The sequence below is a fragment of the Mauremys reevesii genome, linkage group 6 (assembly GCF_016161935.1).
Source record: "Mauremys reevesii isolate NIE-2019 linkage group 6, ASM1616193v1, whole genome shotgun sequence".
Taxonomy (NCBI): domain Eukaryota; kingdom Metazoa; phylum Chordata; order Testudines; family Geoemydidae; genus Mauremys; species Mauremys reevesii.
Window position 1 is genome coordinate 92,132,748 of NC_052628.1, and position 26,979 is coordinate 92,159,726.

The following is a 26,979-nucleotide window of genomic DNA, read 5'->3' on the forward strand; positions in this document are numbered from 1 at the left end:
GAGGGCGGTTCAGCGGCCAAGGGGCGGTAGGCCGGGGACAGGGCCTCATTGACCGGCAGCCGGCCACAACGCACCAATGAGATTGCAGCGAGACTAGGGCCAATGAGGAAGCACAAGAAATCCAGAGGGGAACAAATCCCGGCATACAAAGCAGTCGATTGACATTGATCTCCAGCCAATGGGAGAGCTCGATTGCCTTTGGCGCCGCAGCCAATCGGGTTACGAGGCCGGCGGTGGGGTGGGACGAGAGGTTCCGGGTCAGGGGGCGGGCCAGGGAGCCACGTGCGGCGGCGGCGGCCCCCGGTGTGGGAGGATGAGTTCCCAGAGGGGGAACGTGGCCCGCTCACGGCCCCAGAGACACCAGAACTCGCGAGTTTTCAAAAATGACAAGTATGACACAAGCGCCCAGCGCAAGGTACGGAGCGGCCGGGCCGGGGGGAGGCGCTGCCAGGGCCCCGCGCCGAGGGGTTCCCCTGACAGAGCGCTGAAGTGCTGCGAGTAGCCGGACCTAGGGCCCCCGTGTGCCCGGGCCGTCTGCAGAGCTGTCGGGCGGGGCGGAAGTGGGGAACTTGAGCAGGGGTGCACGTGAGGTGCTGCGGCAAGTCCGTCACGTGCCCTGTCCACTGGACCGTGCTGAGCAATCGTCGTTAACGTGCGATAAACAGCCGTTAAACCTCTAACCTGAGCAGGGCGCGATCGGTGTGAGCGGGGAAGCGCTAGTTTGTGCTGGCCACTAGCTGAAATGACTAATAACCTCACCTGGCATCATTAAAAACCAGGCATGGAAGCCACGTCTGGGGAAGAACGCGCTCTCCAGCCCGCTAATGGGAGAAGGGGAGGGGTAGCTTCAGCTCCCAGTCTGTTGGCTAAGTGTAAACCTGCCTAAACTGGAATGTAAAGGGACCCTTTGTCAGCCTAGCTTAGGCCGAAAATGTAGGGTTTGTGTAATAATACTGGTACAGCCTAAGGTCTCAGGAGTTTAGTAACATATGCCTTAAGTTATTAACACCACCTCTGGAAGCTAGGTAAATATCCCCATTTTACAGATGGGAAACTTTGCCATTGAATCATTTACTGGTTTGTTACAGATGCAAACCAAAGTCTTTGAATGGTTTCTCAACTTTGTGAGCGGCTCTGGCTGACTTAAGTCTAATAAAACCATGCAAGATTCACAGGTTTTCTTAATGCTGAACTGACAAACTTCTTTTTGGGATTTATTTTCAGTTTTAGGATTAATTCAAAACAAAAACTCATGGTGTGTGTACACCTCTGAGACACAAAACTGAAACAAACATTCAGATGGACCCTGATCATTATAACCTGACAGTTTCACATAGTTTACCATCCTGCAATAAAGGTTTAAATACTCATAACTAACTTCACTAAAATTTATATAGAAATTGTTCTTTATTTTTTTGTAGTTACTGGTTATGTACACATGTAATATTTCAATTGTTTATAGTAGTTTTTAAGTTGTACAGCACTGAGGACCTTAACTAGGACTGTTTATTATGATGATGATCTTCTGGATAAGGCATAGACTGAGAATCAACAATCTGAATTCTGGTCTTGACTCTGTCATTAACTTGTTTGTGCTAGTGCATCACAACCAAAATATGCTGGCTCAAAACCAAAACTGGCTACTCTAAGGGTACGTCTACACTACGGGACTATTCCGAATTTGCATAAACCGGTTTTGTAAAACAGATTTTATAAAATCGAGTGCGCGCGGCCACACTAAACACATTAAATCGGTAGTGTGCGTCCATGGTCCGAGGCTAGCGTCGATTTCTGGAGCGTTGCACTGTGGGTAGCTATCCCGTAGCTATCCCATAGTTCCCGCAGCCTCCCCCGCCCCTTGGCATTTCCGGGTTGAGATCTCAGTGCCTGATGGGGCAAAAATCATTGTCACGGGTGGTTCTGGGTACAGTCTCACCCCTCCCTCCCTGAGCAGCAGACAACCGTTTCGCGCCTTTTTGTGCTTGGTGAACTGTGCAGACGCCATAGCACAGCAAGCATGGACCCTGCTCAGCTCCATACCACAATCGTGAATGTTTTAAACACCTCGCGCACTCTTGTGCAGTCTATGGTGAACCAGGACCTTCAATCCGAGGCGAGGAGGAGGCGGATACGGCAGCGCGGCGATGACAGTGATGAGGACGTAGACACAGAATTCTCTCAAACCGCGGGCTTTGGAGATCCTGATGGTAATGGGGCAGATTCTATCCATTGAACGCCGATTTTGGGCCCGGGAAACAAGCACCGACTGGTGGGACCGCATTGTGTTGCAGGTGTGGGACGATTCCCAGTGGCTGCGAAACTTTCGCATGCGTAAGGGCACTTTCATGGAACTTTGTGACTTGCTTGCCCCTGCCCTGAAACGCCATAATACCAAGATGAGAGCAGCCCTCACAGTAGAGAAGCGAGTGGCGATAGCCCTGTGGAAGCTTGCAACGCCAGACAGCTACCGGTCAGTCGGGAATCAATTTGGACTTGGAAAATCTACTGTGGGGGCTGCTGTGATGCAAGTAGCCAAAGCAATCACTAAGCTGCTGCTACGAAAGGTTGTGACTCTGGGAAACGTGCAGGCCATAGTGGATGGCTTTGCTGCACTGGGATTCCCTAACTATGGGGGGGCGATAGATGGAACCCATATCCCTATCTTGGCACCGCAGCGCCAGGGCACCCAGTACGTAAACCGGAAGGGGTACTTTTCAATGGTGCTGCAAGCACTGGTAGATCACAAGGGACGTTTCACAAACATCCACGTGGGATGGCCAGGGAGGGTTCATGACGCTCGCGTCTTCAGAAGCACTACTCTGTTTAAACGGCTGCAGCAAGGGAATTACTTCCCAGACCAGAAAATAACAGTTGGGGATGTTGAAATGCCTGTCGTTATCCTGGGGGACCCAGCCTACCCCTTGATGCCATGGCTCATGAAGCCATACACAGGCAGCCTGGACAGTGGTCATCAGGATCTGTTCAATTACAGGCTGAGCAAGTGCAGAATGGTGGTGGAATGTGCATTTGGCCGTTTAAAGGCGCGCTGGCGGACATTACTGACTCGCTCAGACCTCAGCCAAACCAATGTCCCCTATGTTATTACTGCTTGCTGTATTCTCCACAATCTCTGTGAGAGTAAGGGGGAGACCTTTATGGCGGGGTGGGAGGCTGAGGCAAATCACCTGGCCGCTGATTACGCGCAGCCAGACACCAGGGAGATTAGAAGAGCACACCAGGAAGCGGTGCGCATCAGAGAAGCTTTGAAAACGAGCTTCATCAATGGCCAGGGTACAGCTTGACTGCTGTGTTTGTTGATGAACACCCAACCCCCTTGATTGACTCAGTCCCTGTAAGCAACTCCCCCTCCCCCTTCGAGTACAGCTTACTTATGCAAATAAAGTCACTCTCATTTAAAAAGCATGAATTCTTTATTGATTCATTATAAAAAGAGGGAGAGAAGTAAGGGTGTGGTTTGGGAGGAGGATAGGAGGGATGGAGAAGGCCATTAAAATAAAAAATTCACAGTAACGACATCCTTCTGGTTGGGCTGTCTATGGGGGTGGAGTGGGCGGGTGCACGGAGCCTCCCCCCACGCGTTCTTACACGTCTGGGTGAGGAGGATGTGGAACATGGTGAGGGTTGAGGGTGGTTATACAGGGGCTGCAGCGGCACTCTGTGATCCTGCTGCTGTTCCTGAAGCTCCACAAGACGCCGGAGCATGTCAGTTTGATCACGCAGCAGCCCCAGAGTTGCATCCCGCCACCGCTGATCTTCCTGCCGCCACCGCTGATTTTCCTGCCAGTCTTCCTGCCGCCACCTCTCATCTCGGTTGTCCCTCCTGTCCTCACGTTCATCCCTCCTGTCCTCACGTTCACTGGCCTCTTTCCTGTAATTTGATACCACGTCCTTCCACTCATTCAGATGAGCTCTTTCATTGCGTGTAACTTCCATAATATCTGAGAACATCTCATCTCGCGTCTTCTTTTTCCTCTGCCTTATCTGTGCTAGCCTTTGGGATGGAGGAGGGATGGTTGAAAAATTTGCAGCTGCATGAGGGAGATAAATATTTAGAAAGATACATTTTACAGAACAATGGTTATACTCTTTCACAGTGAACAGCACTATTCACCTAGCACATGTGATTTCCCTACAAGGTCGCATTTTTCATCTTAATAGTGAGTGCTTGCAGCTCTGGAGTTACAGATCTCACAGACACAGGTCCAGGCATCAGAATTCAGCTTGCATGCGGCCATGGTAAGCCACTGTCTTTCGGCTTCTGTAGTGATTTACCCCTCCCCCCCAACGCATGGCTAATACCACGCTAGCTCCCTGCTAATCAACAACCTTCCCACCCCCCCACCCACTGCGTGTCTGGTAGCTTGGGGAAGGTCGCCGGTGACCAAACACAGAAAAGATCATCGGCATTTCACTCCTCCCCTCCCCCCGCTTCGCTACGTGCAGGAAAGTTTTTTTTTTAAGCTGCTGCAGTCCACGAACCCAGTAGAAAAATGGCCACCCCCCTTACTTAAATTCCTGATTTTTAACCAGGTTATCCTGAACGATATCACTTTGCTGAGGATAACAGAACAAGATAAAGAGCGGATGCTTCTTGAATGCCAGCAGTCACCGGGACCATACGCTGCTATGGTTTGCCACGCAATGATACCTGATTACTTGCTACATGCATGGCGTGGTAAAGTGTCCTACCATGGTGGGCGGAACAAGGCTGCCTTGCCCAGAAACCTTCTGCAAAGGCTTCTGGAGTACCTACAGGAGCGCTTCATTAAGATGTCCCTGGAGGATTTCCTCTCAATCCCCGGACATGTTAACAAACTTTTCTAAGTAACTATACTGTCTGCGAATGCATCCCAAGTCCTCAGGGCAAATCAATCATTAAAAAAGGCTTGCTTAAAAAACAATGTTTGCTATTTGCAAAGGTACACTCACCAGAACTCCCTTCCATGGCGTCATTGTCTGGGATAGTGGCTTGTGAGGGCTGGGAGGACGGTAATTCCGTCAGGGTGATAAAAAGCTCCTGGCTGCTGGGGCTCACGGAGTGCTGTGTGCTCTCTGGTAGGTCTTCCTCATCTTCTTCATCTTCATCTTCCCCATCTGCATAATCCTCAGACATGGCAGAGATTACAACCCCCACCTCGGAATCCACGATCAGGGGTGGGGTACTTGTGGCGCAGCCCCCTAAAATTGCATGCAGCTCAGCATAGAAGCGGCATGTTTTTCGACCTGCCCCGGACCTTCCGTTTGCTTCTTTGGTTTTCTGGTAGGCTTGTCTGAGCCCCTTAACTTTCACTCTGCACTGCACTGAGTCCCTGCTGTGGCCTTTATCCGTCATAGCCTTAGAAATTCTTTCAAATACTTTTTCATTTCGTCTTTTGGAACGCAGTTCTGTTAGCACTGAATCCTCTCCCCAGATAGCGATCAGATCCAGTACCTCCCGTGCAGTCCATGCTGGGGCTCTTTTACGATTCTCAGGAGACTGCATTGTTAACTGTGCTGATGAGCTGTGCGTGGTCACCTGTGCTGATGAGATCTCCACGCTGGGGAAGCAGGAAATGAATTTCAAAAGTTCGCGGGGCTTTTCCTGTCTACCTGGCCAGTGCATCCGAGTTCAGAATGCTGTCCAGAGCGGTCACTGGTGCACTGTGGGATACCGCCCGGAGGCCAATACCGTCGATCAGCGGCCACACTAACCCTAATCCGATATGGTAATACCGATACTAGCGTTACTCCTCTCGTTAGGGAGGAGTACAGAAACCGGTTTAAAGAGCCATTAAAATCGATATAAGGTGCCTCCTAGTGTGGACGGTTGTGGCGTTAAATCGGTTTTACGCTCCTAAAACCGGTTTAAACGCCTAGTGTAGACCAGGCTTAATTCTTTCTCTAAACCAGCAGTTCTCAGACTATGGGGTGGACCTCTCTAGAGAGGCACAAACTCTGATACTTTTTTTTTTTTTTTTAAAAGAGATCTGGCTGTCAGCCCCAGATGGTTGGGGCTTGTGCAGAAAGGCTGTCACACCTGGGTGGCAGGGATAAAGGGGACAGCTGGTGCCCTGCAACCCCTGGCTCTTCTCCCTCTCCCAATCTCTCACTGGAAGGCAGCCTGGGATCAGGCTTTCCTTCTGCTCACAGTCAGTCCCTCCCCTGGAGGCAGTGGGTCTCCAGCTGTTAGCCCCAGGGTGGCAGCAGCAGTGCAGAAGTAAGGATGGCAATGGGGCATTAAGTTTTCTGTGAAAAATTATATAGACAAAAATCACTCTTCAAATTGCCACCCTTGCTTCTGTGCTACTGCTGGCATCCTGCTGCCTTCAGAGCTGGGTGCCCAGCCAGCAACTGCTGCTCTCCACTCTGCCTCCAAAGCTCTGTGGTGGTACTTTTGTGAGGAGAGGGGTGTAAATGACTACAGACACAAACAGGAGGGCAGCTGGTCTAATAAGTTCAAGAACCACTGCTCTAAACTGAAGTTAATTAATATAGAGTTGTAAAAAAAAAATCATGTTACTAATTTCTGGTGGCATTAAGAACAAAGGATTTATATTTCTTGTCAATATCTCTAAGGGTATGTCTACACTATGAAATTAGGTCGATTTGATACAGTCGATTGTGTGTGTCCCCACTAAGCACATTAAGTCGACGGAGTGCATCCACAATACTGAGGCTAGCATCGACTTTCGGAGTGTTGCACCGTGGTAGCTATCCCACAGTTCTTGCAGTCTCCGCCGCCCATGTGAATTCTGGGTTGAGCTCCCAGCACCTGATGGGGCAAAAACATTGTTGCGGGTGGTTCTGGGTACATGTCGTCAGGCTCCCCTCCCACACACACGTAGTGAGAGCAACAGCTGAGAATCTTTTTGCACCTTTTTCTGCGCAGACGCCATACCATGGCAAGCATGGAGTCTGCTCAGATTGCCACGGCAGTTACAAGCACTGTGAACACCACACGCATTATCCTGCAGTGTATGCAGCACCAGAACCTGCAAAAGCAGGCGAGGAGGCAACGGCAGCGTGGTGACGAGAGTGATGAGGACATGGACACAGACTTCTCTCAAAGCACGGGCCCTGGCAATTTGGATATCATCGTGGTAATGGAGCAGGTTCTTGCCATGGAATGCTGAATCTGGGCCTGGGAAACAAGCACAGACTGGTGGGACTGCATAGTGTTGCGGGTCTGGGACGATTCCCAGTGGCTGCGAAACTTTCGCATACCTAAGGGCACTTTCATGGAACTTTGTGACTTGCTTTCCCTTGCCCTGAAGCACAAGAATACCAAGATGAGAGCAGCCCTCACAGTTCACAAGCAAGTGGTGATAGCCCTCTGGAAGCTTGCAGTGCCTGACTGCTACTGGTCAGTCAGGAATCAATTTGCAATGGGGAAATCTACTGTAGGGGCTGCTGTGATCCAAGTAGCCCACACAATAAAAGATCTGATGTCAAGGGTAGTGACTCTGGGAAATGCTGCAAATGGATTCCCTAACTGTGATGGGGCGATAGATGGAACGCATATCCCTATCTTGGGACTGGAGCACCAAGGCAGCCAGTACATAAACCGAAAGGGGTGCTTTCCATTGGTGCTGCAAGCACTGGTGGATTACAAAGGATGTTTCACCAATATCAACGTGGGATGACTGGGAAAAGTACATGACGCTCGCATCTTTAGGAACTCTGGTCTGTGTGAACGGCTGCAGCAAGGGACTTACTTTCAGACCAGAAAATAACCGTTGGGGATGTTGAAATGCCTATAGTTATCCTTGGTGACCCAGCCTACCACTTAATGCCATGGCCCGTGAAGCCGTACACAGGCACCTATAGGCTTAGCAAGTGCAGAATGGCAGTAGAATGTTCCTTCAGATGTTTAAAAACGCGCTGGCGCAGTTTACTGACTCGGTTAGACTTCAGTGAAACCAATTTTCCCATTGTTATTACTGCTTGCTGTGTGTGTTCCACAATATCTGTGAGAGTAAGGGGGAGATGTTTATGGCAGGGTGAGAAGTTGAGGCAAATCATCTGGCTGCTGATTATGTGCAACCAGACACCAAGGCAGTTAGAAGAGCACAGCAGGGCACGCTGTACCTCAGAAGCTTTGAAAACCAGTTTCATGACTGGCCAGGCTACGGTGTGACAGTTCTGTTTATCCTTGATGAAAATCCACCCCCTTGGTTCTCTCTACTTCCCTGTAAGCCAACTGCCCTCCCCTCCCCTCCCCTCTTCGATCACCACTTGCAGAAGCAATAAAGTCATTGTTGTTTCAAATTCAAGCATTCTTTATTACTTTATCATACAAATGAGGGGATAACTGCCAAGGTAGCCCAGGAGGGGTGGACAAGGCCACACTGCACTTCAAAACTTATTGAATGCCAGCCTTTTGTTGCTTGAGCAGTTCTTTGGGGTGGAGTGGTTGGGTGCCCAGAGATACCCCCCCCCCACCACATTCTTGGGCCTCTGGGCGAGGAGGCTATGGAACTTGGGGAGGAGAGCGGTTGGTTGCACAGGATCTGCAGCGGCGGTCTGTGCTCCTGCTGCCTTTCCTGCATCTCAACAATACTCTGGAGAATCAGTTTGATCTTCTAGTAGCCTCAGCATTGCATCCTGCCTCTTCTCATCATGCTGCCGCCACCTATCATCTTGATCCTGCCACATGTCCTTGCGTTCATTTAGTGGTTTCCTGCACTCTGACATTGTCTGCCTCCATGCATTCTGCTGGGTTCTTTCAGTGTGGGAGGACTGCATGAGCCCAGAGAACATTTCATTGTGAGTGCGTTTTTTTTCCCCTTCTAATCTTCGCTAGCCTCTGGGACACAGATGATACAGGGAGCGTTGAAACATTTGCTCTCACTAGATGTGATCTGATTTGGTGCCCTTTATTGTCTGTTATTAGTACCTTACATTGACATGGGACCTGTTTGCACTTGGACAACTGCCACCTGTAACACTGACAAATAAGAAGTTATTTTAACTGGAGTAGTTTGTGCAGTGTATACAGTCACATTCTTTGTTTACATATTGAGAGTTTGTCACTGCTGTACAATTTTTTTTTTTTTGGTTGTGGACTGACTCTTTATCCTGAGTCTGCAGGTTGTGTAGTGAAATTTTAGTCTTGTGTGTATCTTTATACAGAAGACTTATTTATAGCTGTCACGTATTTTAATTATGAAGGGTAGGGCTGTTAGTGTGCCATTTGTGAGTTTTAGTACAGTACATGATGTTAGTTTGAAGTCATTGGTTACAGTGGCATAGGAGAGAGGCTTGGGAATAGGTTGTGGTCTCTGTTGTGATATCAACTTCTGTTATGTATCATTGGAACCACTGCCAGATGTAAAAACAAAAGGTTAAACTGAATTTTGCATAGCAACGAGTACATTACCTCTCATAATGCATATCTAACATGTCAAACACCTACCTGAGATTAATGCACACTGCCAATTTTTTCCTTGCCACTGCACCCAATCTCAGATCAGCATTTTGTAGTGCACTTCAAGAATGCCCGCCCCCAACAACTTTCAGTTCTATTCTTTAGAATGAAGAGCAACATCCTTAAAGTTTAAAAGGATATCCCCAGAATATCTACTTGCGATAATAAAACAGGGAGTGTACCCTAAAGAGGGCTATAATTTCAGTGTCTTCACACTTTTTCCAAAGAGATGTGCCTGTGTTAATCCACTCTTCCTCCTCCTCTTGATGTTTCTTCTCCCCCTCCCCTTCATAATGTCCACATTGAGTCACTGTGGAAGGTAATACTACTAGTAGGGGAAGGCCTTATCAAAAGCTTGTTTTGTTTGGGTTTGAACACAGTTATGGGTGGGATCAGTCTAATCACCTCTGCCAGAGCGTTCTTTAGCTGGTGACTACTACATTACAAATGTTGTTTCCTGCTCTGAGAAACTGACACAGACCAGTTAGCTATACTCACAGGGCCACTGCAACCTGTCTTTCTGGTTCATGAATGTGTATGAAGCCACTGGAAGTTTTAGTCCATTAATAATCTTATAGGCAGCCAGGGGAGCATGTAAAGTACCAAACGATGTTCATTCCTGCCTTTGTTGATCAATAAGCATAATGCACAAATTTGAATTGCATTCTACCCCCTTTTAATAGAATAACTGAGTTAAACAATTGAAAATGGAAGAAGTTATTCCACTTTCACTCACTGCTTCTCTGCGTTGATGAAGTCCAGCATGAGTCAGATGCCCTCAGTGGATGGCAAGTTCACAGCTCCAGAATTTTTTGTTTTTAGCAGCATCACTTGGTCTTCACCTGGATTATGTTTTTAGCCAAAAAAAGTCCCTGTAATAGAAAAAACTAAAAATATTCCCATGTTACAGTCTAGATGTCAAGCGTGGGGTTTTATTTATTTTTACAACGTGGTAATTTTTGGCTGGTTAAATTCTTATACATTGACTATAACTGGGTCTTCTGATTTTTGGTTGTAGCTGATAAAAACCCTCCGTACAAACAAAATATTGGTGTTTATCCAATAAGCACCAGAAATGTTTATGTATAGACAAGCCCTAGATAAAAGTAATGTGTAGAGTCATAACATGGACTAGAGATACGATTTCTAAAGCACACTAAATGTGTTGCATATTAGTTGGTCTCTGTAGGCCCTGCTGGTGCACAGTAGATTCCCAAATGCACTTCAACATAGTGCTGTTTTAACATTAGTGTTTCAAGCACCAAGAGGACATTAAAGACATTACTCAATACAGTATACAAAAGAGTTCCAAACCCCTCTGATTTTTGGACATCTACAGAAAACTTCAAAATTGCTTAAAAACAAAAAACAAACAAACAAACCCCGCCCCCCAAAGTGAAACTAACAAACCTGGAAAGCCAGAAGCCCTATAAATAACACATACAATAGCTGGCAGCTACTCCCACATGTTTAGCTCTCTTGTGGTTCCACCCAACCAAGCCCTCTGACTGATTACTACATTTCACTGTGTCTGCTGCACAAACACCACAGGTTGGAATGGCATAGGAGATGCTGGCAAGGCATCAGAGGACAGGGGACAGACAGGCTTACAGGCATTCTGCAACAGCCTTTGTTGCAGAGGAGCAGGCAAACTGCTATTCTCTTCCATTTCTGTATCTGATTTGAAATTGCCCTTTTGGTTTTTAAAGCTCTGGATTGTTTCTCCCTTTCACTGACTGCAAATCCAGCTACACATCTGTTGGCTCCTTTTGGATTTATGATACAGGTCTCTTCTCTTTATTCGTTTGTTTCACTATAGGTCTGGTAGGGGTTTCCACTTGCACTGCTCGGTCTGTTTAAGACATTTTCCTGCCCCTATTCCTAACTACTTCTACTCTTTACATCTGTATAATTTTTTTTTTTAAATTAAAATTGTGGTATTGTGTTTTCGGGACCCAAGGCGATAAAATTACATTCTTGTTTAGGCATCATGCTATTATTTCCATAGCATTTTATCATAATTTGACTAAAAATATTTATTTGAAAATTGTTAGTGGTTATTGATAGGTCAGTTTTCCTGGTTTTTTTTTAAGCTTTGAATTGAGTATTAAAATGGCATTCAACATATGTGATTTCTGACAATCTTAAATCCAAAAGAAAAAGGAATCTTCAGATAACTAAATACTAATTATGCCAATGAAGACAAGGTAATTAGATAAATGTTAATTATACTTTAGCTATTAAGAAATTGGACTAGTTCTTCAAATTGTAAAGTGATTTGCTACATTTGTATTACCCTTTATTAAAGATTCTCACATGTACTGTTTATTTTAAATAAAAGTCACTGGTACTACTCAGTGCATGTCTTTGTGGGAGAGGACCTTAGATAAGAGCTCTGTAGTTTCATATTATTGAAGCATATGTTGCTGGAACTGTAGAAGACTGGGCGTATGAGTCATAGCTTCTTTGTCTTGTGAGCCAGTCACCTGATCTTAATTTAAGGTGAACTTTGGAGTTTCAGTGTAAAAAGGAAAAAAGTTAAATTATGACTAATATGGGCAGGGCTGGGCTCCGACTAAGGAAGTTGAGGGATTGGGGAGGGCGGGAGAAAGAGCATGTATCTTTAATTGATGTTCCTGTGAGACTTGTTTAAAACTAACATACCTCAGAATTGAAAAAATATACAATATGCTGATTGTTTTCATTGCTATATGCCAGCTGGTTTCTGCAGGAACAGGGCTAGTACAGGAAACCTAGTGCCAACAGGAAATGAGCATCATTCTTTGTCTGATAATGATAGTGTTCAGTGCTTCATGTCTCCATTAAAATGAACTCAGGATTTCTCATAGCTTCACAAACAGGTATTTATCTATCAACTATGAATTATTTCCAACTAGTACTTGGAAAAGTATGTGTTCTTCAGAGTTATTACATGCATTGCAATTCTCTTGGGTATGGCCCCGTGCATTCCAAGTACATTACACATTGCTGATCCTATCTTTGTCATCACTCCAGTAGTAAATGTTTCCTTCTCCAGTACCAGTCACAGTGTATTATTGGAAATTAGTGAAGTATCTGTAAGGGATGCTGACTCCTTTTTTAAAAGTACACTACTTAACAATAATGAAGTTATTGTTAAGCAGTGTCGTGTTGTACCTCCGTAACATATTAAAATGGCTAATGATACAAAGATGGTCTTAAGAATACAAATTACTGCATACTGATTCAGGAGTATGTTGGGGGGCGGGGGAGAGAAAATATTATGCACTGGTTTGCAGAGCTTTAAATTTTAACTCAGACTACAGTACTAAGTTTTGCAATTAAATTTATCCTAAACGAGTATGGTTGAGACAATAGGAAAAGGACTCTTAGCTGAAAACAAATCGGTCATTTTCAGAATGGTCTGTTTTAAAGGGAAGGTCCATATTTTAGTACTTTATCCCAGAGTTCTGTTTTTTTAAACATCACACTGTAAATTAGTATACAAAAAAGGCACATACCTAAAGGTGCCTTTAAAAGCATGCATCTGACGAAGTGGGTATTCAGCCACGAAAGCTCATGCTCCAGTACGTCTGTTAGTCTATAAGGTGCCACAGGACGCTTTGCTGCTTTTACAGATCCAGACTAGCACGGTTACCCCTCTGATATTTAAAAGCATGGTGGCTGAAGTAAAGTTTTCTTCACAAATCCAGAAGGGTGCTAGGATGTTTATGCTGTGGTGATATCTTGAATATCTGATTACACTATAAAAAGTGTTAAAAGAATATTACGTTTGCAAGGCCAAGCACTCAACAGTTAGGAAAAAACAAAATTAAGGCTGCCTATGCAATTTCAATTTATCTCCCTTCTGCATATGTACTATGACAGTCTTCAATTACATGATCACATGATGTATTTTTCCCCCTCTACAGTTGAATCTTCCTCCTTCTCCATACTGCCTGGGCTCCAGCAGGAGCATTAAGAGCACAGGAGGGACAGTATCAGTGCTCTCAGTTTCAGTTCCAGTGCCTGGTGCCATGCTGGCCCCCAGCAGCCAGGAGCAGCAATTGCAGGGCCTGAGAAGGATTTTCCCTGTGGTCCTGAGATGGAGCATGCTCAGTCACTGTGTGGGGATGGTGCACACACTGTGCAGTTGGCACACAGCTCCTGTGAAAAGATGGAGTGTTCTCATGGCAGCTAGAATCTTCAGAGAATTTAACTGCCAAATTCTAACAAGTGTCTGCTGAGCATTTGTGAACAGAGATTTTTCAAAGGTTTATCACTTGGCAAAATTTGGACAACTTTTCATAAGGATAGCAAAAGTCATCCCTGACAGCGGGGAAACCCCCTGCCAAATTTTGTTTACATGCTCCAAAGAATGAAGGCTTCTCAATGGAATGGTTGGAAATAAAAAATATGGATTGAATATTGTTTTTCCCTAATATTATTTAGAAATGGCTGAACTCTCAGTTGAAACTTTTCCAAAAAAGATTCTGCCTTAGGCAGACACTCAGCGTGGAAAACAGACTTGTCAGTTTGTTTGGCAAAGTTGTAAACACTGAAAGCTAGGTCTTATAATGCGAAGTTTCAGGCAAACTTGACTATAGGTGGTGCTGCGTGCACCACGTATAATAATAATTAGTTTAGAATAAAAAAAACCACTCTATTTTGAGACCAAGTTTTTATGTTTACTGTACTAAGGTGGAAAGTTAAGTAGTTGTAGAATGAAGATAGATAAACTGCTTCATCAGAAATCTAGATTAAGTTATTGTATAGACTATATACTTAAATACAAATATATTCCATGTTAAGAAAATAAGGGTTAGTTGCAGTTCCATTAAAGAGAATGGTGAAACTGCTGTTGACATAAGTTGAACAGGATCAGGTGTGAAAATCTTTTTGTTAATCAAACACGACAACTAGATGAATTGCTTAGATGTGTCTATTCTCCAATCATTTTATGCCACAGTAGTTATTTGCATAATGATAATTAAAGCCTGCAGTATTTAAGGGTTTCTGATCAATCCCTTCTAACTCTATGAAGTTTTTTCAGCTGTAATGGCAAATCCTGGGGGAAGACTGGGTTTAAGATCTGTCCTTCATGTGAGAAATGTCTGTAAGGCTACCTTACATAATGCCTTTGATACATTGGTGAGGAGCATTTACTTAACAGATATTCAATCTGCCTGAAGTTCACCACTTGAGCCTGCAAGGATCACAAGTAACCTCCAGTCTGTGAAGACGGAAGAAACTTAGAGCTTCCATGGTGGAGTTGGAGAGGCTCCAGTCCCTTTAAGTCCCGCTTTGGAATATATGTTAAAATCCAGTTCTGAGAGGTTTTTGTTTTGCAGGTGGGAGCATGGTCTGGGAAGCCAAGGAGCTTTGGACTTGGCACAGAAAAGTTTTTCCTTAAAAAAATAAAATAAAAATTGAAAAGTAGAGGCAGAGGCATTGCCGCCACTACTCCAACTCCCACTTTTAAGAGGTTTAGAGATAGCAATTCTAGGAAGGAATCAGCACTTAAGACTTGAGAGAATAGTTAGATAACAGGGTTGAAAGTTTGTGTCTGGGGCTGCCTGAGCAGGGCATGGCTACACTTGCAGATGTAGAGCGCTGTGAGTTAAACCCGCCTTCAGAGAGCGCAGTAGGGAAAGTGCTGCAGTCTGTCCACACTGACAGCTGCTTGCGCACTGGTGTGGCCACATTTGCAGCAGTTGCAGCGGCATTGGGAGCAGTGCATTATGGGCTGCTATCCCAGCATGCAAGTGACTGCAACGTGCTTTTCAAATGGGGTGGAATGGAGTGTGACAGGGAGCGTGTTGTGTATGTGGGGGGAGAGTGTAGGGTTTGGGGTGGGGAGGGCATGTCAGCATGCTGTTATGTAAGTTCAGACAGCAGCAGACCCCCGTACATCCCTCCCCCCCACCTCTCTCACAGCATTCCACACTAATGACTTGCATGCCGGCTGTCAGAAACTGAGCTTTGAAAAGGCATTTCTGCATTCCTACAGGAGTTCAAAACAATGACAAGAGTGGCCATTTGACTTAAGGGGATTATGGGATGTTTCCGGAGGCTGATCAGAGAGCAGTAACCCAACACCTCGTTCACACTGACGCCCATGCATTGTAGCCAAGGTGCAGCAAACGTTATTCCTCTCACCGAGGTGGAGTACCAGCAGTGCTGTACTCACGGAGTCAGGGTGCTCTACATGCCTTGCCAGCATGGACGTGGAGTGAGCTAGGGCGCCCGGGGCTCCTTTATTATGCCGTAACTCGCAAGTGTACCCAAGTCCTCAGTGAAGCAACCAGTTTCTGTTCCACTTGTATTCCCTCTGGAATGAAAAGTGGAAGATTCTTTCTACTGCTCCCCATCTCAGGCTTTGTTTTCTGTTCACTCAAGGAGGAACTCACTGCCAGATCATTCTTCTTTTTCTGGTGATGCTGAGGATCTTTTTGGACTTGAGGATTAAAATCTAAGGGCTCTTCAAATCAGTCTTTAAAAACAAAACCAAAAAGAAGCAAGCAGCCTTTCCAAACAAGTATGGTACTTGTAACATTGATTCCCCACCACCCAAAATAACCCCAGAAACCCTGTAATAAAACAGACAACCAGCACAACAAAAACCCATATTCCAAGCAGAATTTTCCACACCCCCCGCCAAAAGATAGATGAGCCAGAGGATTCATGAAGCCTATTAGCAACTTCACTATTGTGGTTGACCATATGGAGAAGATGCTTAGATACTATAGAGATGGTGGACGGTATGAAACTTTAAAATAGATAGAAACAGATTGAAAGATGAGCTAGTATTTTCAAAGGAACCTATTAAAAAAAAAAGTTTGGACATCTAATTCCCTTAAGCTCCTTTGGAAATCCCAGCCTTAGTTTTTGAATGTGTATTTGTTATAGTAAAAATACATTCTTGTTTATATGTAGTATAATTACTGCAGTTTTCCTTTAAGACTACAATTAGTTTTATTAATTAGTAGATCATCTTGATGTGTACTAGTAGGCTACTTGAGATTTTTAAACATCTCTCAACACTAACAGATCTATTCAGACAATATGGGTAATTTTTAGTCTGCAGAATGTCTCACCAACACTTTTTTGTAGTCTTCTCCCCCCCCCCCCCCAAAACCAAAACAAAACACCATAAAAAACCCAAAACCCACACACTTTTCTCCAGTTAAGATTGTTTTAACACTTGCAAATGAAAAGGCTAGTGGTTTCTTTTCCACTGAAAAAAGTATTTGTACTTATCATTGATCTAATTTTTTACTACACTTTTATGTAAGCATCTCTGTTGATGCAGTCACTTGTTAGTTATGCAGTTTTTTTTTGAATGTCTTGTACTATGCCTCTTTGTAATTAGCTATACCTGTAGAAAGTATGCAAAAAAATCTGGTAATATCACTGCTTTTTCCTTATTTTACTGTGATATTTTTGGGCTTAGTTACTTCACACATCTTAAATCAACTATTGTACGTTTTGTAGATGAATTCTCACAGGATTTATCGCTATGATCAGATAATATTCGTATGTCTGAAATGGCTATAATTATTAGTGATCCTCCATTTTGTTTTCTCAAGCAGTTCTGGTTTTCCAGGTGTGGATTCTTTTTAATTTTTGGCTCTACTCTAAACCTAGTTTAAAAAAAAAAGGGGGGGGGGGAGTTCGTCCAACTAGAAGTACGTATTCCATCGCCAGTTCATAGCAATTGGAAGAAGCATTACCCTTCTTAATGACTCATAGGAAGTCAAACCTCATATTATTTGTTTTTTAATTTATTAAACAGAACAAGTATTCCTGACAAAGAAAATGCTTTGTACGACTTATGATGCCAGTAAAACATGGTGACAGCTTTTTGTTTTTTTTAATAAAGGGAGTAGATACTGGAAACTCTTCAAGGAACAAAGGTGGGAAAGAACTTGCTGGCCCAGATTTGATTTCTCTCCTGAATCCCACATATGGTAGATAAGACCCCTTTGGTTAGATATTTAAACTTAAAATTTTAAAGAAAAGTAAGAATCCTTTCCCTTTGTTTTTTTTCCTGTACCAGCAAAAAAAACCCCCAAAAACGCAGTCTCTTTTATGCAGCTGCAAAGTACTTGTGAAGCTTCAGTAGCTCGGTAGCTTCCCCTCCCACTTATGGTAGGTTTTCCTTGAAAAGGTCTGTATGGCTGATTACCAGAAGGATTCTAAGACAACTTTCAGGGGGCCTCCACCCTGGAAAAGTTAGGGTGGGGTTTTTTTGTTTTGAGGAGGCATGAGTAGCAATACATATTCTTCAGTGGTGCAGAGTAGGATTAGATGTCATGGTGACTAAAAGCATTAGCTTCTTGTCTACATTTGTTTCCATTACTTTTACTGCTGGTGGCGCTTTCCCAGTCCAAAACTATCACCATGTGCACAAATTTCCCAAAGTAAATAAGGCCTCAGGCAAAAGCGGAGGAGATGAAGGTAAGGGTAGGGTCTCTAGGTCACATCTGTGATATGGGGGGAGAGCCAAGGATTGTACCCATCAGAGGAGATATGAGTAGTAATAGAATACTTCTTCCCAAAAATCTACTCTCCAGTTTTTGTCAGTTGCAATGGAAGGCTGAAGGGAAATGGCTGTCTGAGTCTTATTTCTCAACTTGTCTGTAGGACTGTGGGAAAAATTGTCACTAAAGAGGTAGGGGTGGTTATAGTGTAAAATATTTGCAAAAAATATTCTAACCTGCTAAGTAAATTGATTGGCCTTAAATCAGGTGGGAAGGAACGTAAGCTTCTTGTATTCAGGTAGAATAAAGAATGGCTAAGGCGGTCAGAGAAATTAGAGTTGGTATTCCTGAAAGTTTGAAGATTCAGGAGATAAAATGGATGTGCACTCAGCCTGAGGCTTATTAAAAGATCTAAGAACCTATACTAAGGAAACTACTTCTTTGCACTATTAACAATTACATCTATCTTAAGTAGGTAGGTATGGAAGATTAAATGAGTATTGGAATACAGTAACTCCTCGCTTAATGTTGTAGTTATATTCCTGAAAAATGCTACTTTAAGCAAAATGATGTTAAGTGAATCCAGTTTCCCCATACGAATGAATGTAAATAGGAGGGGTTAGGTTCCAGGGAAATTATTTTCACCAGACAAAAGACTATATATAGTGTACACACACTATAAGTTTTAAACAATTTAATACTGTACAGAGCAATGATGATTATGTAGCTTGGTTGAGGTGGTGGAGTCAGAGGGTGGGATATTTCCCAGGGAATGCCTTACTGCTAAATGATGAACTAGCACTCAGCTGAGCCCTTAAGGGTTAACACATTGTTGTTAATGTAGCCTCACACTCCCTAAGGCAGCACGAGTGGAGGTAGGGGAGACAGCATGGCAGAGACAGACAGACACACAGTGTGTGAGCCTGCATTGCCCCTTTAAGTACACTGTCTTTTTAAGTTGATAAGCAAGTTGAGACAGCAGCTGCTGCCAGCAAGCTCCTTCTGTCCTGAGCCCTGTCGTGTCCCCCGCTGCTCTGGGCTAGCTACCACACTGCACTGGTCTCTGTGGCCATTGCAAGAGCTGCTAATGTGGTCACGCTGTCAGTGAGGACAGACTACAGCGCTTTCCCTACTGCACTCTGAAGGCTGGTTTAACTCAAAGCACTCTAGGATCTGCAAGTGTAGCTATGCCCTAAGAAAGGAGGGCTGTTTAAGGAAGCCAAGGTTCCCTATGCCCTGGATAACTATTTTCTAGTGCAACTAGTGATTTCTTCATGTGTACTGTATTCTCATCTAATTCAGTGATTAGGACGACTTTTTTTTGGGTGATGGTGGTGGGGCAAAATGTACCTATACTAAGCTTTCCCTCATCATGGAAACACTTTAGTTCAACTGATCATATTTCCTTTCTTTAAAAAGAAAAAAGGAACGTAGTTCATGGTATGGAAGACATTAAGTGTCCTTGTGGTGGTATAAGATGTGGCACTGCTTTTAGAAAAGTCCAAGGCAACCCACTTAATGTACATCATTGCTAAAGCCTAATATATTGTAAATTATAGGTATTAAACTTGTAACCTGTCTTCAGTGAACAAAGCTGGTGTCTCAAAATCCATTTCCATACTAAACAAACACATGCATTTTACTCTTTGGATGTAGTCTGGCAATGCTTACTTTTACTGATTTTTAGGAATGCTTGGAAGTGTTCAGTATCTTTATCACTAACATAAGAACAGGTAGATAAACATATGAACTCATTGTTCTTGCACTGCCATTAGAATACATCTTTCCCCCAGTACTCTAGCTGCATGATATCAAAAGAAGATGGAATTACTTCATAAGAGGTGTTTTGTTTTTTTTTAAGTAAACTGATGAATAGTTGCTAATTGGTTGGTTTATAAAAGATGACGACACTTCAAGCACAATTTTTTTTTTTTTTTTTAAAAAGAAAATCAATGCAAAGCTTCATGATGGAGTGTGTCAGCGCTGTAAGGAAGTCTTGGAGTGGCGTGTAAAATTCAGCAAATACAAACCACTATCAAAACCAAAGAAATGGTGAGTCAACAATTACTTCACAGCTAATCACTGTATAATTTATGAACCTCTTTTGGGGTGTACCATTTTTGGAAATTTCATTTTGTTGTGTAGAAGAGATGTAATTCCTATAGTATTGAACTCAATTCAGTAGGCTGAAGTTCCAACAAAGCTTACAATGTTGTATTTACTTTTTAATAAAGTGTTATGTTCTCTTAAAAATGCAAACCAATGGGGTTTTTTTTGTTTTTATACTACATATATGGCACCTTTCATTAAAATTCCTAAACATCTTTGTGCATCACAGTGCTTGTGAGGGACCTAATTATCATAATCCTGTAAATAGACAAACCTGAGGCACAGAAACAAGTGATTGTCCCAAGATTGCAAAGTCAGTCAGGGACACTGAAACTTCTCTATTTTTACAGTACCCAAGATTAACTGCGGGGGGGAGGAGAGGTGGGGAAAAGGGGTTGAATTTTTAACCAGATGAATGTATTTTTTTCAATCTTGGAGCCTGTCAAACCTCATTCAGTACTACCAAATGAATAACTGAATAGGCATCTAACAGAGCTATTAGGGGCCTAAAGAAACCCTTTTAGGACTTACACTTTTTTTTAATGCAGGCAAAACTTCCTTGTCTGTAATTGGGCTTTAAAAGTGTTGTTTCATAGGAATATATTGTATAACATAGGAATGGCCTCCATGCAGGTGATAGTTTTCATCAGTAGATTTTTCTTGTCCTTCCATCTCTATGAGTAACATTAAAATCAAATCAACTTTAATTTTAAAAAATTCTCTTCAGTAGCTGAGATAGAATAGATGGTTCTGGCAGTTATCAGATATTCCTTATTCTCAACATACACAAATAAAGGCTGCCACTATTACAAACTGCCCCTTATAAACGGACATCACTGGAGCTGTGAGGATGCACAGCTCAGCCTCTGCAGATTTAATTGCAGGATCAGGCCAAAATACGTAATTTTAGCTAATAGAATGCTTACTGATGTGCAGGTCACATTAAACAGATTACGAAAAATATTCTTAAAACATTCCTTTATTTTTTTTAGAGTTGCAAAGTAATGTAAAGTAATGCACATTGGAAAAAATAACCCCAACTAGACATACAACATGATGGGGGCTAATTTAGCTACAACAAATCAGGAAAAAGATCTTGGAGTCATCATGGCTAGTTCTCTAAAGATGTCCACGCAGTGTGCAGAGGTGGTTTAACAAAAAAAACAAAACAAAAAAAAAAAACACCAAACCCACCACACCCCCCAACCCCAAACAGGATGTTATGAATCATTAAAAAGGGGATAGAGAATAGAGAATATATTATTGTCCTTATATAAAATCGATGGTATGCCCACTTCTTGAATACTGCGTACAGATGTGGTCTCCTCATCTCAAAAAAGAAATACTGGCACTAGAAAAGGTTCAGAGAAAGGCAACTAAAATTATTAGGGGGTTGGAATGGGTCCCATAATCTGGAGATTAGCATCTTCAGTTGCAACTACTTCATACGATTAATTATACACTGGGTGTACATGGTTCTAAACTTAAACTGTTGAAAAACGCTACTCTATAAAAAAGTACATACAAACACTTGCCCATTTTGCAGTTCCTCTATGTCTGCTGAAGTTATTGTCTTCATTGCAGATTTTGGCAACTTGTACCATTTAATTTTTTGTGGATGTTACTTATAGATTTCAGAATTATGAATAGTGTCCTCCTAGAGCTCAAAATACTAAAACCAGAGTGAAAAACATCAATTGCTTCATAGTAACTTGAGTAACAAAGGCTATTTAATGGGTTACTAAGGGTGTGTGGTATGTTTGATCAATTTGGGAAAGCAAACAAAAACGGAATGTCAGTTTGCCTTCAAAGTTTAACTTTACTTTTAGAAAATTCCTAAAAATATCTCAAAAGACTCAGATATTCTTGCTTAGGCCCCCCAGTTGGCTAGCACCAGCTCTGTTCTGGACGTGAAGAAAAGATCACCATTTCAGGCCATAAGTGGTAAAGAGGGAGAGGTCTGGGTTTTAAAGGGCTATTAAGGGACTAATTAATCTCTAAATTTCTCAGAGTTTAGTATTCTGAAACCAGTCAAGCTGCTGTTTAAGATAAAAAATGGACTGAAATATTTTTGTACAGCTTTTCCATCTTGTTCATGCTATCTTGGCTGCTGGAAATTATTAAGTGATCTAGTGTTATGTGACATTCCATCAATCATAACTCACTGATACTTGCCAGAAACTGGATGCAGAAGACATTTATAAAATGTAAGCAACATCCCATGGTTCCATTCCAGACATGAAACTCAGACCAGGTTCTTCAGCTTTGCTAAGTTCAGGGGCTGCTCTAGCCATTTTGCAGCCCCAAGCACGGCGGCACGTCGCAGGGGCGCTCTGCTGGTAGCCGGTCCCGCAGCTCCGGTTGACCTCCCGCAGAAGTGCCTGCGGATGCTCCACCGAAGCCGTGGGATAGCGGACCCTCCACAGGCACGTCTGCGGGAGGTCCACCGGAGCCGCCTGCCGCCCTCCCAGTGACCAGCAGAGCGCCCCCCGTGGCGTGCCACCCCAAGCATGCACTTGGCGTGCTGGGGCCTGGAGCTGCCCCTGCCTAAGTTGATTATGGCTCAAATCAGAACCAGTTTCAAAGCCATGTGAGATTTAGGATTGCTTAATTTTGAAGCAGCATTTCAAATAAAAATGCAGGGTGTCAGCTGAGGTACAGTAGAACCTCAGAATTAAACACCAGAGATACAAACTGACTGGTCAGCCACACATCTCACTTGGAACCAGAACTTTGGGATCAAGCAGCAGTAGAGACACGCTCCCGCCCCCAAATGCAGTACAGTACTGTTAAACCACTTTAAAAAAAATTTGACAAGGAAAGGAAACTTTTTTTTAATTTAAATTAATGTGGTTAGCATTTTTCTTCTGCATAGTAGTTTCAAAGCTGATATTCAGTTATACATTTTTGGGGAAAAACATAAGGTTTTGTTCAGAGTTATGAATAACCTCCATTCCCAAGCTGTTCATAGCTGAGGTTCTACTGTAGTTTGGAAACCATGCAAAGGAAAACCAAAGAAAATATTCCCACAAATATTTGTTTGGTGTCTGTTTGTTGTGTGCTTGCTTGCAGTTTATAGTGTGGTCTGTTCGGGGTGCTGTTGGCCAAGCAGCCTGGGAGGCAATATTGAATTTCTACAAGGCTCTAGCCTGCCATTCTTTTATCCCTAATTCTTCTAAAATCCCTTATCAAGGGGGCCAGGCTAACTCAGGGAGTACAGGTGGATAGAAGTCACTCACTGACAACATAAAGCATAATGGGCTGAAGGTGTTGAGTGTGTGTAATGACAAAAGTATTCTTAAAAAAAATACTGAAAATAAATCTTGACTTAATTCTGTGGCTAGTTCCATATGGTCCACTCCTAGAAAAAAGTTGAGCTCCTTTTAACAGGGATGGGATATGCAGTCCTCATGGCCAAAAGAGAAAAGGCCTGTTGCACTGTTTGTCTAAGTCTGGCTACTGATAAATCTGAATGGAAGGCAAGTAGTGGACATATCCCACTTCTACCCTCATCAGGGGTAGGCATGCTCTGAAGAGCCAGTTTAGGATTCAGTGAAGACTATTTCAGTTGGCCTTCAACTTGGTTTGTTACTGAATTGAGTCAGTGAGAGCAGCTCCCCCTGCAAGTCTAAAAGTATCCCAGTAGTGGCTGCTCTTGACACTTGGATCACATTATTAGTTCCCAAAGCTTTCTTATGGCTTTCGTGGCTTCAGTAGAAGTTGAAATTTAAATTTATTTTTATTTTGTGAAGGAATATTCGGTGCTATAAAATCACTAATTTTTAAAAGAAAATAGCCAGCTTGGTCCAAAAACAAAAAACAACAACATTTTCATGAAAAAAATTGAAGTTTTGAGTTCAGATCAGATCCATTCTTAGCATTACATTTAATCATGCTAGTTACTGAAACTAAAGCGCTTCGTGACAGTACATGAAGGGCTTATATTCTCAGAGAACCATGATTCCTGTGCACTTCAATGTCCTGAGGAGTCGGACATCCATGAATCACTATCTTTGAAGCACAGTGTAGTCTAGAGTAAGGTGAGACAAAGATTGGAGCCCAAGGAAGGGAGTTGTGTAGAAACCAGATAGTACGGAATACTGTAAAAGTGCATAGGTTAGTACTTTATGTTCTCCTTGAACTTTTTTGCATGAATGACATGTCTTTGGCTGGAAACTTTGCAGGGTCTGGGTGAGTACACCTTAGAAACCTTGCTGCTACAGGCTGAGCTTTTCACATCCTCTTCCAGGACATTACCACAGAAGATTTTAGAGCAGTTTATCTTGTGGTGCTGTACATTCAAGCTCCATGAGATCTGGTGCCCTGCAATGTCTGCACTGCAATGTAAGCCCAGGGTTAGTGGGACTCAAGTCCATGGAACCTGGGTCTGAAAGCCCAGACTTTGCCATCCACACTCATAGGAGCCCTGAGAATAAAGATCTTTGCCCTAGGCACCACACCTGTGCTCTAGTGTACACTTCCTGACCGTTCCCTCAGTCCTCTTTTCACCAGCCTTTCCTCAGGTTGATAATAGCACTAATCTTTAAAGAAAGCTTATTGGTGTTTAAGTTAAAATGGTTAGTTTTGCTTAGTCTTGTTTTAATGCTTGTTTGAACTGTTTGGTCTTGCTTTCCTCAGTCTTTGAAACTAGCACAACAGATGGTGACTGAAAGTTGTGGTTTAAAAAAGTAGTCCTCTTGCCCCAATAAAATGTTAATTACTAGCCCACCTGGTCCTTCCAAGAACTGGAAGAGTATCTGATGACTTGGTATCCAGCCTCTTTTGCTTCCTCTGCAAGACCCACTGTGAAAGAAGCGGTGGGTTTGAATCCTTTGAGTGCTTCAGGGCTGAGAAGGGCTGGCTTTCAGGGTGGTGTTTTGGGTCTGACTATATTACATCAAAAATATCATCTTGGTTTTTGTCCAAAGAGAGGACCTTTGATATATCATGAATGTTTGAGTCATTCAAATTTGAAGGCAGTTTAACCTTCAGGCCAGATGTCTATCATTTTTATTTTGACAATAGCAACCAAAGCCTCTAAATGTTTGGAATAGTACACTGCTTCTTGTGTGTTTGGACTCAAGTCATTTTTTGTACATTGAAAAATTCAAAGGTGTATAATTATTTTCTCTGCATCTGTAGTTTGCATTTATAAATTGCATATGACAGTACTATATTCTGCTTGGACTATTCTTGTCTGAGCCAAAGAAATAGGAAAAGTTGTAGAGCTTTTAAAGAAACAGGCAGTGTTAGTGAACCAAACAGCATGCTCAAATAAGTGGACACAGATCTGTGTTCTATCATTTTGATCATTAAAAAATTCTTCCCTCTTTTGGTCTAAATTTTCCAAAACTGACATAAGTTAAAGAAAAGAAATGAGATAGTACAGTCAGTCAATTAGTTAACATATTTCTTTAACATTAAGTAATATTTCATATGAGATTGGCATATACATAGAGGACTTTATTATTACAGAAAGTAGTCTTCTCCCACTTTGGGGGAGAAGGGTCTATAAAACTTTCCAATAACCAGTCTAATTGTTTCAAGAATTAGTTGAACATTCCAATTTGCTAACTAGCCACAATCACTCTAATATTGTTTTCCTTCTTAATAGTGTGAAGTGCCTCCAAAAGACTGTAAAGGATTCTTACCATATTATTTGTAGATCTTGTGCTTGTGAATTAGAAGTCTGTGCTAAATGTGGAAAGAAAGAAGAAATAGTTCTGTAAGTACTTCTGTGAAAGTTGATTACCTGCCCTAGTTGTAGCTCATGCATTCTCTTAACAAAACATGTTTGAAATTTCTAATGTTAGCATGCACTTTAAGTAACTGTGACAGGATTTAGCAGAAGACAGCAACCTCAGTCGTACAGAAATCAGGGGTGAAACTGCCATTGTCATTAGTGGGAATGAGATCAGGCCCAATAAGACTGTTTTAAATGCAATTTACCCTTTGCAACTAAGCCCTCTAAAATGGATTAAGAAGTTAAGTACCATAAAATATGCACAAGCTAATTTACTGTTTGAATTTGACATCTGATTATTCAGAATTACAGTAAGCAAAAAAAAAAAAAAGGGTTGCTATAGAGCATAGCAACTATGCTATTTAGTGTTTTTATTGCTCTTGTGCCAGCAGCTTCTCTTTACTGAGCATCATGTATTAATTTGCTGATATGTGGCTTATGGCCAGCAACAGTTTGATATGTTGAACTATTCATGGATTCTCTTCAGGGACATCTCTCTACTATTTCATTAGTTTTTCCATTCAGCAGAATGAGAGTTTTGTTGGTTTGTTTTTTTAAAAAGTTCCCTCTGCTCCACTCCTGGTTTAATAATTAGATCCTGAAAGCCTGGCAGATAATACTTGTATGTTTCCATTTAGGATCAGTAAAGGACCAGAGAAGATGGAGAATGAGACTACTGGAAATTGCCAAAAAAAGATCAGTAGAAGAGAGGAGTCAGAGGAAAGTGATGAACTGGATTTTGACATTGACTTAGATGGCATGGACGAGAAGAATCCTGACATGCTTGAGGAACATTTTAAAAATATGAAGTTCGAAAGGACAGAAGTCTGAAACTGTTCCTGTAGAATCTTTATATGAAAGGCTAAAGTTCTAGTCTGGAAACTGTACAACTGAAGAAAAAAAGTCAAAGTGATACCTACCTAGTATTTCTGCTATGACCGTTAAGTCTGACATTTGAGTGCTTAATACACTGCTAAAATAAATGGAACATTTATATATTTTTTTTGAGAGAGAGAGAAATTCTATCTTTATGCAAGAGTGGGATTCCACAATAAAAAAAAATTGTCAATTTCTGGTATACAGGGAGTCATGGAGCTTTTCCACTCCCAGGTAATTGGTTTTAAAAATCATCCTGATTGGAAGTGTCTGAAACTCACTGTCATGTGACTATTCTGTTTGTGCAAAGTGAGTTACAGATCTAAGGCCAAAGTATTATGGACAAATGGCCGTATCACAGG

At 42.6% G+C, this 26,979-nt stretch overlaps 1 protein-coding gene across 2 annotated transcripts; it reads left to right on the plus strand.

The window, feature by feature from the left end:
• The first annotated feature begins 134 nt into the window (after window positions 1-134).
• C6H9orf85 (chromosome 6 C9orf85 homolog) lies at window positions 135-26,751 on the plus strand. Of its 2 annotated transcripts, XM_039544587.1 has the most exons (4): window positions 135-415; window positions 19,835-19,941; window positions 25,613-25,723; window positions 26,380-26,751. In XM_039544587.1, exons 1-4 carry the CDS (start codon window positions 179-181, stop codon window positions 26,570-26,572), a joined length of 648 nt encoding a protein of 215 aa, XP_039400521.1. In that variant the 5' UTR covers window positions 135-178; the 3' UTR covers window positions 26,573-26,751. The 2 variants fall into 2 exon arrangements, with proteins under 2 accessions (XP_039400521.1, XP_039400522.1); XM_039544588.1 differs by lacking the exons at window positions 19,835-19,941; window positions 25,613-25,723; window positions 26,380-26,751 and adding an exon at window positions 13,339-14,104.
• Window positions 26,752-26,979: the final 228 nt, after the last annotated feature.